The 19,657-nt window shown below is 39.0% G+C and overlaps 1 protein-coding gene across 4 annotated transcripts in view; it reads left to right on the top strand.

Moving 5' to 3' along the window:
* Window positions 1-17,660, top strand: part of NRIP1 (nuclear receptor interacting protein 1) — a 92,961-nt gene extending 75,301 nt beyond the window's left edge. For all 4 annotated transcript variants that reach the window (XM_006262601.4, XM_019476273.2, XM_019476272.2 and 1 more), the window contains one exon: window positions 7,750-17,660. In XM_006262601.4, the coding sequence (XP_006262663.2) occupies window positions 8,112-11,600 (3,489 nt within the window). In that variant the 5' untranslated portion in view covers window positions 7,750-8,111 and the 3' untranslated portion in view covers window positions 11,601-17,660. The remainder of the gene's footprint in view (window positions 1-7,749) is intronic.
* Window positions 17,661-19,657: the final 1,997 nt, after the last annotated feature.

The following is a 19,657-nucleotide window of genomic DNA, read 5'->3' as shown; positions in this document are numbered from 1 at the left end:
TTTGTTTACATATAGACTCATCATTATACATACATACACACGTGACATTCACCACAGCTAATGTTTATATATAACCTCACTATTAACTGTGGCACTTGCACACATTTATATATAGTTAATGTTATGTAATGTAATGTTAATAGAGCATAAACATAGCAAGGTTTCCCTAATTTTTGTCTCTAGTTATTCTCTCCATTTCTGAGTGTAGGATATATTCTTACTTACTCACGGATGAACTAATAGTATAATGGTGAAGAAAGCTCTTTTGATTGTTGATGGATGGTACTTATCTGAACTAAAGCACACATCCCATTAGGATGTGTCTGGGGTACCATCAGGGCTTTTAATTCTACTGGTACATTGTGTCACCATATACTGACAAGTCTCAAGCTGTTCTGGAGGTTTTCAGAAATGTTCATTAAAAACACCCTGCACTGTTATAACTGTGAATAAGTGCCAGAGATGTCAGCTGACTGTACCTTTTATGTAGAGATGGCTGATGCTATATCTACACTGCAAAGTGCAAAATGGTAATACCTGAGTGACCTTTGCAGTAATTTACCCTTAGCAGCTACGGCATGCTGCTGCAGATAGATTGTGTGTGCCCCTTACCCAACAGACACAAGCTCTGGAAACATTGTTTTACCACTTGCTGTATTACAGATCATCCCAAAGGTCTTCATTTGGAGAAGCTGGTAATGGAAGCTACTTCCCAGTCATGGATCTCTGGTTTCTTGTAGAATCTTTGTGAAATTTGAGGAAGAAGACTGATATCTAGATACTTGAACCTACTTTTCACTCAAGAGAAGGAAATCTGTATCACTCAGCTTTCTTCCCCACTTTTGGTCTTGGCAGAGACAGGAGCAGGATCATTTTGGATTGCATTTAATTTTATACTAGTGTTTTATTTTGCTTTAAATCAAGGGAATAAAACTGTGGTCTCTGCTTCGTGTACCAGACAAGTCATCTTTATGTTTTTTATCAGGTTTTGGCTTACTAACAATTTGAGTCAGCAGTCTGTCACTTTGTTCTCTGGAAAGAACGTTTATTATGTTTGCCATGCCATCAGTTTTGTGCTTTGTGTCAATTTTGTGTGACTGAAATAGTTACAATATAAGCTGTGATAAAGTTTTGCATCCGTTCTTGATCCACAGGCGTCGTTCAGTCTGGAATAAGGTGTTTTTAGTATTATTCCAAACCTCTTTTTTAGCTTGCAAAAGCAACTAGGGGTTTTTTTTCCCCCCTCCTAATTATTTGTAAGCCTTCCAATTCAGAAATCCTTTGACCTTTTCTCCTCTCTATTGGTAATTGTTTTAGCCCTGTACTGTTGCACAAAGGGGTGAAGAAAGGTTTCGTCCCCTTGTACAATCATTAAGGTAGTTCTCCTGTTAATCCTGGCTTCCTCAAAGCGGTATTTGGCGGTAGGCCATGATCTTGTCTGACTGCTAGGTTCTGAAAGCCAGTTTAGTGTGAGAGGGATACATTCTGCTTCCTGCAAAAGGCTAGCTGAGCTCCTGCTGCAGTGTGTAATCTGGCATTGGTCATGATGCCACATGGCTTGTTCCTTATCATGACAGAGCATTTTCAAAGCAGTGGTCCATACTTTATGTATTTAAAATGTCCTTTGGAGTCATTTGCTGCATCTAATGAGGGGGCAAATAAAATCATCCAGTGTGTTGGCAAGGTGCTTTATTCCAGTCTGTCAGAATGATACATGGAGGAAGAATTGAATTTGATGTTTATGAAATTATTCTAAATAGGACCTCTGGATTTCACAGTTCTTCAGATATTGAATTTCTTATGGAATTCACTCTTTGCCTGATGAATTATGCTATGGGATCTAAGTTTTATTTTTTCCTCCCTTCATTTTACTTTTTAAAATGATGCTTCCAAGCTCTTTGTAACTGAAAGAACCTTGGAAATCTGAATCTGAATGCAAAGCAAGCTGGTTGTGCAGGTTGACTCTGAGAAGGTCTCTGCTTCCACATTCACCTCAATGGTACATTATATTTTAATTTTTAGGTTTCTGACTTAAGAACCTGATATGAAAAAGCACTGAAGCACTAGACTCTTTTTTAAGTACATGCTTAAGTTCTATAGAAGTCAGTGGGTCTTATGCATGTGCTTACAGCTATTGCTGTGCTTACGTAGTTTACTTAGCTCTGTTTCACTGCTTATCATCTTAGTAGAAATAGTCCATTAACATGCTTAGTTTACTTTCCCAGGCTGTGAACTGTCCTGAACGTGCCCTTTCCTAGCTGCCAAAACAGAGGTAATATAAATGTAAATTGAATTTAACAACAAAAAAAGCAGGGGCAGATGTTTTTGTGCTGTCTGGTTTCATATTTACTTTGCTGAAAGCTTTTTTTTTTTTCATTAAAGTTTACCTGGCACTATTCAGTATTGCCCAGATTCTAGATATCTTGCTATAGATTTAGATTTATCCTGCTGTGAAGTACACAGAGCCTTGATATATTTTCATTTTCACTACAGACTGGGATGGGGGGGGGCACTAACTACCATATTTTTTCACATACCCCAAATGAGATATGCATCTCTTTTTTTTGGAGGCCAGAATGCAGGGGGGGCAAAAGGTTTTTCCAGTCAGTGCCATGAGCATCATGAAGAAGTCCTCCTAGAAATTCTGTGTCCAGGAAGTGTGGCATCTCATAAGACAGACCCCATGAGGCTTCAGGAACTTCCTGATGTGGCAGCTGTAAATCAGGGCTGTCCATCTGGCAGCCCCTAGGCTGCATTCAGCACTGCACCTGTGGGGTTAATTTCCTGCTGGAGTGTCTGGTCCCCTTCCTCCTCTGGCTTCCCCTTCTTGCCACTGCCCTTGGGGGTGGAGTAGGGCAGAGGGAGCCAATAGCCTAACAGGGCAAGGTTACCCGTTCAGCAAGGTTGTGTATAATGCACCCAGCAGTTGGGGGAGCACATGGTGTGGTGTTCAGAACACAGAGGTTCTGGTGCATTCTGACACACAGGCTGGGCGGCGTGTGGCCCACTCAGTTAGTGGTTGGGAGGCTTGTGGCCCCTGGCCGCTCTGAAGTTAGACCGCCCTGCTATAAATAGTTCTTAAAAAGTTGCTGTAAAACAATGAAAAGTTGCTTCCACACCACAAGCCTGATCAGGATATTATGGGCTGCCTGTAGCTGCTCATTTGTCCTCAGCCACCTTAGTGGCTCTTTGCCCAAAAGCTACTTCCTCACCAGCGGCTGTTAGTGTTAACACCTGGCTTTGCACATGCTGCGTGCTGTCCCAGAGAAAAGTGGAAGCTATTTGAGTTGTCTCCCTTTATTTTTTCTTTTCTTCTATTCCAGCAAAGAAATGGGAGCTTTGCTGCTTAAGACAGTTTCATAAGCCAAAATTCTTAGGGCAAGGTTTGTACGGTATGTGAATGAATACTGTAATTTCAGGCTCTCTGTTTTAAGTATTTAGAAGTCCCCACTGAAGCATCTTACAGGCACTGATGTATTAATCCTCATAACATCTTCATAGCATCATGGATCATGAGATCTGAAGAGTGAAGAGATGGCCTGGGTTCTTCAGAAATCTGTGGCAGAACAGGGGATTGATTCCAAGTCCCGGACTTGCACCCTATCACTGGACCATTCATTCTCATGAAACTAACAAATGGCTAAACCAACCCGTCCAACTTCACCTTCCAAGTCCCTAAGGGGCTGTGTGCCATCATGGACCACAACAGCCAAATATCTCTCTGTCTCTCTCTCTCACGCACCCTACCCCTCCCACCAACCTTGTAATGCACATTAGCTTGGGTGCAACCCTGCTGCAACATACATTTGTTCAGGGTTCAGAGCTAGGACTGCAGGATTCATTTCCTAACTCAGACACTACACCTTTTTTGAGACCTTCAAGAAGTCATTTTACATCTCCACATTCCTCTCTACCTTTATAACTGTGTAGGAAGGTTGGTTTAGTAGGCTTTAGTAGGAATCAGGCTTTAGCAGACCTGGTTTACTTACTTGCTAAGCCATAATCTTTGCTTTCTTGAGTGATCCTATACCTGTACCTCGGATATTTTTTCCTACTTCACAAGGCTGTTGTGAGGATGAAATCTATTCCTATTTGTGCAGTGTTCAAATACAGTAGTGATGTGGTCATATAAGTAGGGAAGCAGATTTGTAAAAACCAACTCAACTTGAGCACTGCTTGAGTACAGGCAGTTTTGGTATGGCAAGAAGGGGATGGGAGGGGTGGCTACAGGGTGCCACAGGGAATTTTGGAGTGGCTATATCCCCCTCAACCTCCTCTAGCGCTGCCCCTGTTGGTAGGGTGCACAGCAGGTCAGGGACCTGCTTTGGTGCTGGGCTGGGATCTATAGCGGTAACAGCATGGTCCAGAGCCAGGGCAGAGCTTCAATCTGCAGCTTGTATGTCCTGGGCAGAGGTGTGTAGGCAGTGGATCATGGCTATGCACCAGCTCTAGACTGCGCTGTCACTGCTGCAAGGAGCCAGGGCAGAACCATCATCCAGTATCTGCACATGCCACCCTGGGGTGTACAGGCTACAAATCATGGCTCTGCCCTAGATCTGGACCACTGCAAAATCCCAGCCTGGCTCCGGAGCAGCTCCATACCCTGCCAGTGCTGCTGGGGCCAGTCTCCATAAAAACCCTGGCCGCAGGCTATCACAATAAGGCTGCTGCTCGGGTCTCCATGGAAACTGGCCCCAGCCATGTGGGCAGGGGCTGCTGGGAAATGGAGTCCAGCCACCAGCTGGATCTACCATTTTGCCCAACTCCAGGTATATGTACTTGTTGAGCTTAGGAGGATATTACCTAAATATGATTACTGTTTGGTTAGTGTTTATGATTAGGTCTTAAACAGGAGTTTCAGCGTTCACTAGTTTGAATGAATCTCAAAACGTATTGTCAGGATATCTGGGCATGGATAGAGTACTATGGATCAGATGTAAGGGTTTAACCTCATTGAAGGATGCTTTTGTGGCAACCAAAAATATGCCTTTTGGTTCTAATTTTTGGGTAAAGTGAATATTTTTGTCACTTGCTTGATTTTTATCTTTTGAAGTCACAGAAGAAGTAAACAAAGTTGATATTTAGACATTGTTGTAGTGCTTCAGGGTAAGTACGCGCACACACACTTAGGTTCATATTGCTCTTGGCAGCACCTGGATTTATCAGTAGTATATCTTAACAAAGCCAACTGTATTCAAAACTTGCGGATGTCTGCTAGCAAATGTGGTCTGTATGAATAGGGAGAGGAAGAGTGAAAGCAGTAAAAGACAAAATATAGAATATGTGTTGATTAACTCAGATCCACATATCTAAATATTTATCTTTACCCATTTCATTTGTCATAATCTTATAACTGTAATACCTAGATCTAGTGGTTCTTGTATGTCAAAGGTGCACTGTGGTAAGATTATTGGTTTGTTCAAGAATGGTACAATTTGTGGGGGTTTTATTCTTCTTTTACTTCCCTTCTAGTTTGCTTCATACAACCTTGTCTCCTGCTTTTGTTTTGGGTACCATACACAGTTTCTGTAAGAATATATAGTGACATTTTTTTATATTATAAACATTTTAACAGAACTTTGGAACTTTTTGGCCCCATAAATCCAGTAAAGCTAGGATCATTGTTTCTCACCCCTGCTTAGTATAAAATTCAATATGCATTTGCAAAATTTGATATTGTGTTCCTAATACCCACAGTTTTGAGCAAGTGGTGAAACGGGAATGCATGAGGTATGAAGTTCTTTGAAATGACAGACCCAAATAGCTAAACCTAGCTACTTTATTTCCCATAAAAAAGTGACTGGTCTAGTTTCATGCAAAGCACATGACTTCCAGAGATCCAGCTTAATTCCCTTGACAGATTTATTAATCACATTTTACCAACTGTCCATTGCTATGTACATTTTTATAATATTGCATAATAACTGATCTACTAGTTGCCCTAAAGAGGTGCCTTATTAAAAGGATTGGTGAGGTCCTTGTTCTTCACACCTTAGGTACTTTTCAGATTTAATCCTCTTCAGTGAATGTCCCCTTGGATCAACCTATCAATTGCTATAAATTATCAATTTTTCTAGCTGCAAGTAATTAAAAAAAGCCAATCCTTATAGTTCCCAAGTGTAAACTAAACGGCAAGTACCATCTTCTATCTCGGAGCTCATGTGCACCTGAGGGATTTGCATAAATACAATGTCTTTTTTTAATTACTCAGAACTGGAAAGATTAATTTCAAACTGAATATTGGCATAACCCATACAACATTTGCTAAAGGCTTTAACTTTAATTTAAAGGTGACCTGTAAAGGATTTCTTTGGCATTGGACTTTCATTACGATGCACTAAAAAGACTTGAAAAGATGTTTTTGTTTGTTTCTATTTTTCCCTACTTAGTATGCATCTTAAAAATATCAGAAATATTTAGTTTTGTTTTTTAATTTGTTAGGGCTCTCAGATGGAACAAAAACATTTGTTTTAATTCTTGCATCTGTAATTGTTGAGCCTGTGTTAGTGTTACTGAAACTTTGTTAAAGTTGTTTTGATAAAATGTCAATTGTTAGCAGGAAAACTATGGTTTTTAAACTGGACTTTAATCTTAACTTTGACGTCACTTCACTTGTTCTTCCATTAGCACAGACTCTTCTAGGGCAAACAAAGTCATTTTATGTCTTTAAAAAAAAAACATGAAACCTTGTCCTGAATGCTGCCTTCTAAGAACAGTGTGCTGCAGACTCTCGTTTCTCATGTAAAATGTGAAGATGCAGCAGTAATAAAACATTTCTGAAAACAGCCTGCATCCCCACATATTGTCTTTTGGTTGGTTTTGTTTTTAATCAGCTAAAGCTTATTAGTGTTGCACTTGCCAGATTCTTGATGTTTTCGTTTGGAAACCTTGATTTTTGAGGGATTTATAATTGCTGCTTTTAATTCCGATTGCCTATAGGCAAATGCTTACCACGTTTCAGTTCTTACTCTTCTTAGAGAAGTAAGATTTATGTAACTTTAGTAGGACAAAAGAAGTTTAAAAGGTCTAAATCATATCCTTGGATAAACATTGTAACTACCATGGCTTTGAATAGTATAGGAACTGACTATTTGCATAGTAGAAGTATAGACTGTACCAGGTATGGATAGTTAAGTTTCACTGACCTTTTCAGATCTGAAGAAGCCTTTTGGCCTGTGCCTGTATATCTTGTGTGAAATATTGGCCCCAGTGAAATACATAGCAAAGCTTCCATTAGCAAGGATGTCACCCTTTTAGACTTCGTATTTTCACTGAACAGGGCCATCTGTAGAAGAGTCATAAAGCCTGATCTACTGACAGAGATTTATTTTCACTGACTTAAGTGATGTTTACATGTTAAATTGTTTGCTAAAATAATTAAGACATTTTTAAACAAGTTGAGATTTTTCTGTTTGTGGTGCTGTTGCTCTTATGCTTCAGTCAGATGTGTTGAAAGAACCCTTTAATACCCAAGTTTATAAATGTTTGGATTTTCTCTGAGTTTTTTCTGTTGCTGTTGAAATGAAGTATTTTATAGTAGTTTGGTGTAGGTGCCAGTATTTGTTTTAATTTCTCCTTTATTGGGACTATGTCTTGGTTGTGTGCTGACTTATCTGTAATGTTCTAGTTTCTGTATAAGAAACATAGAGTTCTTCTAAAGAGTAGGTTCTTTGCAGTTTGAGTGGATCTGTTCCTAGATTACCCTCTATTATCTCTCCTGACTATTTGTCTTTGTTTTTTACTTTTTAGGATTTCGATGTGCAGGATGAAGACGTCAAAAGATGAAAAATAAGCCGATTTCCTGGACAGGGGTGAAGAAGGCAAATGTTTAGTAGAACTTTCTCACACTGGAGCCATGTTCTAAGTGATGTTCTCCTTGGAATCTTTCATAAATATTCTATCAACAGAATGATATGAGTGAAAATTTGGTTCATCAGTGATGTATGCTGGAAGAAGCCTGCTTGGAATGTCATATTTTGTGTTTTTTCAGATTATGTGAAAAGGCTAAGACTTCTACCTGTTATTTATAAACTCTTTATCTCAATTCGGCTACATCAAACTAATCTTCAAAGTAAATAGAAGAAGAGCCTTTTTGGATATTTTTATTGAACATGACTCATGGAGAAGAGCTTGGCTCTGAGATGCACCAGGATTCCATTGTTTTAACTTACCTAGAGGGATTACTAATGCATCAAGCAGCAGGAGGCTCAGGTACTGCAGTTGACAAAAAGTCTATTGGGCATAGTGGAGAGGATCAAAACTTTAAGATTTCTGGAAATATATTTCCCAATTGTCAAAGTAATGGTCCAGTTCTTAACACGAATACATACCAGGGATCTGGCATGCTGCATCTCAAAAAAGCAAGACTATTACAGTCTTCTGAAGACTGGAATGCAGCAAAGAGAAGGCGGTTGTCTGATTCCATTGTGGATTTAAATGTAAAAAAAGAAGCTTTGTTAGCTGGCATGGTTGAAAATGTGCCTAAAGGCAAACAGGATAGCACATTACTTGCCTCTTTGCTTCAGTCATTCAGCTCTAGGCTGCAAAGTGTTGCTCTGTCACAACAGATTAGGCAGAGCCTCAAGGAACAAGGGTATTCCCTCAGTCCTGATTCTTTGAAAGTGGAGAAAGATTTAAGGTGCTATGGTGTTGCATCTAGCCACTTGAAGACTTTGCTGAAAAAAAGCAAAACGAAAGATCAGAAGTTAGACACCAGTCTGCCTGATATAACCAAGAATCTGCCTAAAGAGAGGTTTATAGAATCTCCTCATACAGTACAGAGTGGATCCAAGGTAATAAATGAGCCACTGTCATGTGCTGCAAGATTACAAGCTGTTGCAAGCATGGTAGAGAAAAGATCGAGTCCTGCTGCTTCACCTAAACCCAGTGTAGCTTGCAGTCAGCTAGCTTTACTGCTTTCCAGTGAAGCTCATTTGCAGCAATACTCTAGGGAACATGCTTTGAAAGCACAAAATGCAAATCAAATAGCAAGTGAGAGACTTGCTGCCATGGCCAGATTACAAGAAAGTGCCCAGAAAGACGTTGGCCAATTCAACCTGTCCAAAGGAATGCCAAGCCATCTTAATGGTCAAATTAGATCATCACCCAAAACCATAACTAGCAAAAGCAATATGGCATCCTTTCCAAGTCCAATTGGAATGATTAATTCTTCCCCCAAAAATGTAGGATTCAAAAGTACATTGGAAAGAAACCATTTAAAACAGTCTCCCAACAACAGTTTGCTTTTATATCTTCTTAAGAGTCAGAATACTACTAAGCAAGAAAACGGGCATGAGCAAAATGAGCGAAACAGTATGTTTGAAGAGGGTAGCACACCAACTACAATTGATGAGTACTCTGACAACAATCCTAGTTTTACAGAAGATGACAGCAGTGATGATGAAAGTTCCCATTCTAAATGTCTTCCTATAGACTTGTCCTTCAAACAGAGGACAGCTAAACCAGAGTCTGGACAGCCTGCTTCTCTAGATAATCTGCCCCAGTCCTTGCTTCATAACTGGGATCCAAAAGTTCCATGTCTAGAGAGCAGGGAAGATAAAGACACTCCAAAGGGTTCTAAACTGAATCCGCATCAGAAAGTAACACTACTTCAGTTATTGCTTGGCCATAAGAGTGAATACAAGGTGGAGAAAAATGCTGATCCTCAGGGACCACACAGTACAGCTGATGTGGCAAAATTTATCGTACAAACTGGCAAAAGGACTCCTGGTACAGAGTGTCCCAGTGCAAACCGAATGACTCCTTTAAGCACTCCCCCTCTACTTGTTTCTACAAAAGCAGATTCTCCAATCGATCTCTCCTACCAGACTTCTCTAGCAGTGAAGCATAATTCACCACCATATGCCTACAATATCCAGCCAGAGAGGCTAGTGAATACAGCATCTAAACATTTGATAGATCTTTCAAAAAATAAAGATCTTCAAGGACCTACGCTGAACAGAAATGAGATTGCTCCAAACAGTGCATCTTTCAGTGCCAGCAAGTTGTTACAGAACTTGGCTCAGTGTGGAATGCAGAGTCCCATTCCAGGTGAAGAGCAACGAACTAGCAAACAGTTGCTTACAGTGAACGCAGATAAACCTTTAGGATTGATTAACAGATTGAATAGTCCCCTGCTTACAAACAAACCAAGTACGCTTGAAGAAAACAACAAAATATTCAGTTGTCAGCCTGCACCCATTGACCAAGGACTTCCTGGCTCAGAAATAGAAAATCTCCTGGAAAGACGCACTGTCCTTCAGTTGCTTCTGGGAACTCCCAATAAAGGTAAAACCGAAAGGAAGGAGAGAATGCTTTTAAAAGATGAAACTTCACAAGAACAGACAGATAAAGCATTGAATGAGCAAATACTGACCGTGAAAATAAAAACTGAACCCTGTGAAGAATCAAATATCCCTCGTAACCCAAATGTACAACAAATAAGAGAGTGTAAGGGTAACACATTTCAAGGAATAACTCATTCATTGCAGAGAAATACAGCTGCTTCTCCAGCATCTGAAGATTTTAAACCCGAGCCTCTTTCACCTCAAGATTTTTCCTTTTCAAAAAATGGCCTGTTAAGTCGTTTGCTGAGACAGAATCATGATAGTTACCCTGTAGATGATCTGGAAAGAAATCACAGAAATTGTGAGTTGACACTTCTAGAATCAAAGAGTCTTTGCACAGTTCCTAAGAAGAGAAAACTTAATACTGAGCCTTTGGAAAGTCCATTAAAAAAGATCAAAAGTAATATGTCTGATGCTGCAAACAATCATGCTTCTCCAACAGAATCATTGTATGGGCCTTTGCTTAACCAGCAAGATGTGAAATTTAATAGAAGCGATCTTGATTTTAAATATGCTGCAAGTCATGGTTCAAGTAATGAAAGTGAAAATAGGAGTTGGTCTAGGGATAGCAAAGGTTTTAATGTGTTGAAACAGTTACTTCTCTCAGAAAACTGTGAGAGAGATTTGTCACAGCATAGGAACAGTATAGGAACTGAGGGCAAGAAAAAAGGAAACAAAAATAATGTAGCTATTAAACCTGAATACAGCATTTCTTCAATAAATGCATTGATGGGAAACCCTTCACAACAGAACAGTTGTGTAGACCATAGAACATTTCAATACCCTGGAGCACTAAGGAGTCCTGCCAATTCCCCCTTCCCTGAACATTTGGGAAGTATGTTATCTAGACCTGAATCTGATCAACTTGGCGTTTGTCCCTTACCAAGCGAAAAAGGTCCTATCAGATGGGTTATCACACGCATGGACAAAAATGAATATGAAAAGGACTCCCCCAGACTGACCAAAACCAATCCAATACTTTATTACATGTTACAGAAAGGAGGCAATTCTGTTAGTAACCAAGAAGCACATGACAGAGACACTTGGAGTGAACCTTCATTTACAGAAAGTTCAACTCATGTTACAATCAAAGAGGAGTTGGTACCAGAGGCAGAACCAAAAGCTCCTTTTCATAATTTAAGAAGCCCTTATAACAGCCATATGGGGAATACAGCCTCCCATCAACACTGCATGAATGGAGAGGTACCGGGACTTTTGGAAACAGTGCTAACAACCAAGAAAGAACCAGAATAAAATAGAGCCACCACAATGAGTTTACAGTTAGTGGTTTTGAATCTTTGTAAAAAAATGAAATAAAATAAAAATGAATATGAACTTGATAAGTGTATAAATTGAGCATGATTTGAGGAAAGCATGGCCTAATTGAAAAATGTTTTTATTTGACAAAACTTTTTATTTTCTGATAATGCTATTTAAAATACATGTAGCTATATTTTGCTTTACAGTAGATTGTCACAAGGAACTACAGAGGTTGTAATTTGTACAAGACATTTCTGTATGCATCAAACTAAGTTATGAATAGTCTGACTAGAGTCTTATTTGGAGCTAAATATTTGGGACACGTGGAAGCATACCACCTATGTGGTGGGAATGCATTTTGCTGCATTTCATCCCGTCCATTTAGTATCTTTTGGAAACCTACGTATAAAGATTTGTGTAATTTCTGATGTTTAATACATTTTATGAAGTTTTGAGGACTTTTTTTAAGAAATAGAACAGTCTGTCCAACTTATGAGCTCATCATATTTGGAAACTTCTGACAGTGTTAATTGGAATGCACTGAATGCAATTCTTAGTGCTTCTGATTTTTTTTTTTTTTTTATTATTATTATTTTTAAAACTTTTTTGTGGTCCTTCCAGAATCATGGTGCATCTTGGGTTTTTTTTTCCTTTCTCCCACTTGATTATGATAAATGCCTTCCCCAGAACCTCTAGCAGTAGTCGTATACATTCTGAGTTAGGACTAAAAGTTTTTCCAGCTTTTTCTACAAAAAGCAAAATTTCATATACCCAGGAAGTAATAGATAAGTCTGTCAGCTCTTATAAAAAGATGGTGGAAATGTCTCTTAGACTTTGGGGATAAATAGGAAGATGATGTACTTCTCAGAAAACTGCCAACACTTCTGGTTAGTGAAACAAGTAGAATGATTTGTTCTGTGCCATGTCACCTCTTCTTTTCAAAGGAAGAGATGCTTCACTTATCTAATATATTTGGTATCTGATAGAATATGGTATAAGATTATTGCTGTGGAAGGCATATTGGTTCTTCCATTCGGCACAGAAAAATGCAGTCTGCCAACATGTATTAATCTATGAGTAGCTAATCACTAATCGTTCATATCATGGAAACCTGGTTTTAAAATAATTTTCAGGTTGCACTGAATATTTCAAGTTGTCATATTCCACAGTTAGGGGCCTACCAAGTTTGTAAAGGCTGCCCCCCAATTTTGCAGGCAGAAAGCGGTCCCAGGCAGCTATTTCAACCCCCCCCTCCCCCCCCAAATGCCTCTAATTGGCCAAGGGGCCACCCAGGGCTGATTGGCTGTGGGGGCTGCCTGTCATGCGGCCTTGCTCCTTGATTCTGATTGGTTGCAAGGGCTGTCCATCATGCAGCCATGCCCCTCAAAACTGATTGATGGAGAGGGGCAGGGCCGCATGACAGGCAGCCCTCTCACCCAATCAGCAGGGAGGGCAGCAGCCATTTTGCCAGCTGCCCTTCAAATGGGCAGCCCTTCTCCCCTCCTGCTCCCCCACACTGGTGGACTGCCACAGCATACCGAGGACTACTGGCTCCCTCTGGGGAACCAGCATTTTATTTTCATTAAGTTGGTTTTTCTTTCCTGCAGTTTTCACAGGCATTACCTGGATTTTGTGGGATTTGTGGAATTCCAAATTTGGTAGGTCCCTATAATGGATGGTGGACTACATCTCCAAAATGCCCTATCCCTTTTTCTCCTTTTTCCCCCAAACATCTGGCACCATCTTTTTTTCCAAAACTGATGTGGGAGTGAAGTACAGGGGTATTGTGGATCAAAGCTGAGATGTATTGAAAGGATCATTTTATGGGGTAAGCCAAGCAGCAGATTCTTTCCCATTGGCCAGTGTCGCCTCAGGGAGCCCCAAATTCCCATAGTAGATGTTCTAAGATGCTCTTCTTCAAAATTATATTAATGGTCAGTTACAATAATGCCTGCTGAACTTGCAGTATCTACAACAGGAGCATATTTTCAACAGTTACTTCAGTGAGCATTCCCTGTGACGTGAGAGAATCTATTTAATAACCAAAGTGTTTAAGTAAGGAAGATTGTATTCTAGTAAGGAACACACATTCTACAATGTCCATGAAAAAAATTCTCTGTGGTACAAAGAGTAACAGTACAAAGAGCGGTAAAAGGAATTTTATTATGTTTTCTGGGTGATGTTTCATCCATTGGGCAGTATAAAGAATATCTACATTTTAAAACGGTCACATAAAACCATTTTAAATTACACTGTCATTGGCCTGACTTCTAGTTCTATAGTAAGTTTATGAAAAAAAAAATTCAAGATTTGTTTTTGTCTTTTAAAGTTGGTAGTTATTAACAAGTAGCCAGCCCCGTAACAGTTCAGTTCTATAACAAAGACTATATCAGTAAGAATACTACAGTAGTTTTTAGATTACAGGCAACCCCCACTTAACGCCGGTTTGCTTAGCACTATTTTGCTATCATGCTCATTTTAAATTGATACTTGGTTTCACTTGGCACTCAGCGAGTTTTATTATAATGCTCATGGTTGCCATCTTAGGTCATTAAAAACAATTGCAGTCGCCATCTTGGGTCGTCAAATGCTTTTGGTTTTGCTTAATGCTTGGTTTGTCAAGAACCAGTTAAGAGCGCTAAGTGGGGGATGTCTGTATAGCCAATGAAATTGAATTATTTTTATATGAATTAGCCCGACATAAATATTAGGGGGAAAAGATGGCATTTGTTCCATCCCTGACACACATCTCTGAAAGTCTTAAGTGAAGATTTTTCTTGAAATAAAATTATATAGCTAAGAAGTATAAAATATCTAGAATATTTTATGGTCCCCAGAATAAATACAAGGCTGTAACTTACTTAAGGGTTTCTGCTCACATTCATGCAAACAGCCCCCATCTGTGTTGGGCACAAAAGAGGAGTCATTGGACATTTGCTATCAAACCAAAATGCTGATGAAAACATGGAACTTTTCTGGGTTTTTTCCACCTAATACTAGCAAAACATGATACAGAAGCCCTTATGAGTGCCTTCCCACGTATTTATTCTGTGGTAGTCAGTTGTTAAAATATACACTTTAAAATGTTTTGTTTCTAAAGTTTATAAAACATTTAAGTTAAAATGTTAACAATCTTATCAGTTAACAATTTATTTTTCTTTTGAGGTGATGTATGTTAACAACTCTAACATACATCAATGCATTTTCATGCAGTAAAATTTAATTTTAAGATGAGCAGTCCTTAGAAAAATCTCACCCATTGGAAAATTCACAACAATGTACAACACTGTTGTGCTTTGTTACAGCAGTGCCCTTGAAATGAGTTAGTGTACTCTGTTGGAAACCTGTTCCTGCTAAGCTGGTTGTTTAGGCAACCATTGGAAAACGGCATAGAAACATAACCTTTTGCATTAGATTCCCTGGTGTAACACTGATGCCATTCTTACCTTGGAAGAAGGAGAATTTTTAAACATGGCTTGCCCCCATCATTTTGACAATCATGAAGCCCATTTGAAAAAATCAGCTGAACCCTGAAAAACCCAAGAATCTGCTCTAAATGAAAGAACCTCATGGGGCTCGGCTAGAGGGGAAGAGTTTGTCAAAATTCTCCTTGCGGACTTCTCTTTAGAAAGGGTGTAAGGGGAGCAAAATAGCCAGCAGAGGTAGTCTTCTTGCCCCAAACACTCCCCAGTTCCTTGAATCCATGTAGATCCTGTGGGATCAAGCCAAGATCATGCATACAGGGTGCATCTACATGTGGAATTAATGTGCAGCAATAAACTGGCTCATATTGCGCCAGAGTTTATTGCTCCCAGGAGCCATGTATACACTAGTGCCCAAGACCACAGTGCATTGAGCAAGGTTGGAGCAGCCCCAGCTGACAGGGAGCCCCAGGGGTTAGCCTGCCAGCCTGGGGCTGCTCTGACCTGGCTCAACGTGCTGCAGATAGGCTGGCCAGAGCATAAGGATGCTTCAATGTGGGGCTAATCTGCAGGCAACGTTCTGAAGCACCCTCATGCCCCAGCCAGTCCCACTAGCATCTACGTGTGCGTTGCTTAGAGTAAAAACTCCACCATAGGGTTGTACTTGTATTTACAAGTACTAACCTGTGGTGGAGTTGATTGGTTTACTCCATCCTAATAGCACTGCATGTATAGACACTGAGAAATTTACTGCAGAGCTAATTAAGCAACTCTCCAGTAAACATCTCATGTAGATGTGCCCACAGAGGCCTTATCACAGTACTTCCTCACAGTTTTGTCTAAAACCCTGCTATCAGGCCATAGCCAGAAGATGAGCATCTCCAGTATCCCTTCTCAGATTCAGAGAGGGATCTGAAAGATGATGCTGCTTGGATAGGGAAAGAGTTGGGATTACAACCCAGCCTTTAGTTCTACACATGAGTGGAAGAAGCAAAAATTACTAATATTGTGGTTAGAAGTAGTAGGATACATGGAGCATGCAGGATCGACAGGCACAGTAGGACCTGATAAAGATGCTAGAAGTACTAAATGCTCATAAAAAAGCGAGGAGCTCTCATTGCAGTTATAAACATGATGGTGTTGGCTTGGGCTTGATTCTTTTGCAAAAATTAAATGTCCATGCTTCAGTCAAAAATGTGATTGTAGCATGTGTAGGCACACCTGAATTAGCTTTAATCTTATCTAGTTTGGATACCTGTATAGCAGTGTTAGGTTCAGCAGCTCTAGCTTCAGCTGCTAAATATGTACGCAGAGTTTGGGGATGCTTGTACTGCCTATTATGTTGAAGATTAAAGCCTGCTCAGCCCTACATTGCAGTCCCATTTCTGATGGCAGTGTAAACACATCTGAAATCAACAGAGGAGGAGCAAGGGAGACTGAGGAGAGCAGAACTGCATTATTTCTCCTTCTTAATGGTATGCTTAATAAGGTAATATGTGACCACAGAAAGAATCAGGGCTGTGTTCTGCTAAATAGCTTCCTACAGATACCACTAAACCAGAATTTCTCTTTCAGCAGTTTAGGAACATCATTAAATTGAAAGGGAATTCAAACATAACTTTCACTCATTTTAGCCATTTATTGTTTGTAATATTTAAAAAATTTTAATTTACAAATTTTAAAGAATGATTTGAAGTTTTCCCTGTTAACGTTGTCGGTGAAAGAGTAGTGCAGCTCTCATTGACATCAGTGAAATGATATTACCAGTTTGTTCTCTGCCACAACTTACAGAGGAGTAAACTGGTAAGTATATATTATATATATTTATAAATATGTAAATATATTGACTTGTTACACGCATAATATGTTGCAATTGGTTTTTAAAAGGTGATGTAAATAGTGGTTTAATTAATGAAAATACCTATTTTGTATTGTTCTAATGCAAAGGAAAAAACCTTTTAATCTCGTTTGGCTTTCCGGTTTCTTTCTTTCCTTCCCCACCTTTTGTTATGTATATTTCATGTATAAGTGTAAATATGATCACATAGATTTAAAAACTTTTGCATGTATGTATACAGTTGCAAGTCTGAAAGAATGTATAGAAAATACTTTTATTTAAAGTTGTGATTACCTGCTGCATGAAAAGTGCATGGGGGACCCTGTGCATCTGTGCATTGGCAAAAATGTCTTAAGTCAGGTCAGTTCAAAAAACAACAGTATTCCATTTCTGGACATGACTTCTGCTGTGGTATTTTAGCTTTGTGAAAGAATGTGCTTCAAATCAAAAGGGTCTGGGTGAAAAAAACTCAAAACTACTTTTAAAGCATAAACACTCTCAACTGTACTCAGTCATAAGTTCAGAACTCCATTTTAAAATACTGTTTCAAGAGTATTTCAACACTATAAAATGTTGGAATATTGGTTGTCATTGCTAGACATAAGAATTCTGGGGTTTACCACAACCAATTTTATTGTGATGTGTTTTCAGTAATAAAACTGGTCTCATTTTTATTAGAAATTAATTTCCTCATGTGATGTCACAAAACCGTACATACTGCAGTGTGAAGTTTTTTAAATCTTTCAGTGTTTACTTCCTGCAGAAGATTTGAATAAATGAAAAAAATGCATTGTCTTGATGGTTTCTAAATCTACTTTGTTCTTTGCGTACTTTCAGTCGTTTGAATCCTTGTGACTTTACTGGCACAGTGCTTATTAATGCAAATGTAGAACAAGCAAAATAACTGTCATGATTTTAAAGACTCCACATTTTCTGTAACAAAATATGGTATTGAACCTGTGAAATTTGATAATTGTTGAGCTTGTTTCACAAGTTCAGTTCTCAGACTAGAGTTAAGTCACATAAGCAGTTCTGTTGTGTCAGTGCATTGTATTATTTCTTATAGGGCCTAAAACTTTTTTTTTTTAATGTTATTTTAAATCTAGTACCTCCAGTTCCAAAAGCACTTCACTGATATTTACCTCCGTAAAGGCTTCTGAAGCATTTCTGGGACAGAGAGTCTTTACTAATGAAAAATTGCTTTACAAGCTAAAACATGGTAATCTTCAAACATGCTAAGCTAAGTTGCTTGAGTAAGCATGACTGGAAAATACAGTGTGCATTTGCCCATCATGAGAGGACCAAAGAACCTATGTAATAGTGCTTGTATAATGGGCCTCTGTCATCTCTGACATTTAGTTATATCACAGCAACCTAAATGTAAAACTCGCATTTGTCCAGAAAAAGTAGATTGGAGACATTTTTTTAAAGAAAAGCAGGATCTAGGAGAAATGTTCTAGACATGTTGTATCTGGCATTTCTAAAAATTTAGGCAAATAATTTAGATTCATTTTTTTTTCTTGCAACATAAGCACTTTTCATAATAAATGTACATTTTTTCCTTCTGGTCTCCACCAGCACAAAGGCTGATAAATACATATTCCTAGGGCTCTTAATGAACTTCTGTATAATTTGATGAAGTAAGTCTGCTCCCATTGAAGTTGGTCATGCCCTTGCATTTGTACATAACAACTATTGTGATCTGATGGATCCTGAAGCATTCAGGGTCCTCTGAAAATCCTAAGATAATGAAGTTAGGTACCAAATCCTATTTAACTGAATCCTAGCTCTAAACTATGTGTAAATAACAGTGCTATTGAAATCAAGTGATGCCTGTAGGTGAAGGTAGAGTCAAAATACTAAGTCCTACCCTTCTCTCTCAAGTATTTTATAATACATGGCTTCAGGGTATTCATTGGCTAAGCCAGAAGATAGCAACAAAGAAGTAGCGTTAAATCCTAGGACCTATGGTAGACTTCTATAGACTATATGGCTTCTAAATATTTTCACAGATGCCTGCTTTATCATTGATATGTTTTTTAACCACCTAATATCAGATGATGTATGAGTTTGGGCACTGTCTGGGATCACCCACATTCACAGCCATTTTAAATTGATTATACATCCCAGTTTTACTCGTGGTGCACCAAGCAAATTTCTGAGGTCATGTGAATATGACCCAGTCTCTTTTTCACAACATACAGGCTGTCTATAATTTTGTTTATTCAAGCTATGTTACTATAATGGTCACAACTTTATGTTCATCAGAAGCAAATATTGTTGAATGAGTGCTGGGTATGATCAACAGTGTTTGGAGTGAAAGCAAGAATTGAAAGGGGAGGAAAAAAGGCTATCAAAGACATCATTTCACTCCACGTTGACAGCTTTTGGGGGTTTTTTGTTTTGTTTGGGGGTTTTTTTGTAAATTAATTCCAAAAGTTAAAATCTCAAACCAGCAGCAACTTCTACAGAAACAGATCTGTGCTTGTGCAGAATCGCATTGATTTTGTTCCCACTTGAAACAAAAGATTTCTATGTTGGTGTTTAGCCCCAAAGCAGTTACTGGACAAAGGTTTTAGAGAAGTTTCACAAAAGGGAAATATTTTCCAAACCAAGTCCTAAAGCTGCTTAGCAAAGTGTATGGTAACACTAGGCAGACAAGGTTCCTTGGGTGAATTTGATATCTTTTATTAGACCAACCCAAATGGTTGGAGAATAGTTATTAAGCAAGCTTTCAGGTTCAAAAACCCTTCATCAGGCTAAGGAAGCTTCAGCAGTTGGTGTGTGCTCTT

The sequence above is a fragment of the Alligator mississippiensis genome, chromosome 1, assembly GCF_030867095.1.
Source record: "Alligator mississippiensis isolate rAllMis1 chromosome 1, rAllMis1, whole genome shotgun sequence".
NCBI lineage: Eukaryota > Metazoa > Chordata > Crocodylia > Alligatoridae > Alligator > Alligator mississippiensis.
Note: the sequence above shows the minus strand (reverse complement) of the source record. Positions and strands in the feature narration are given on the sequence as shown.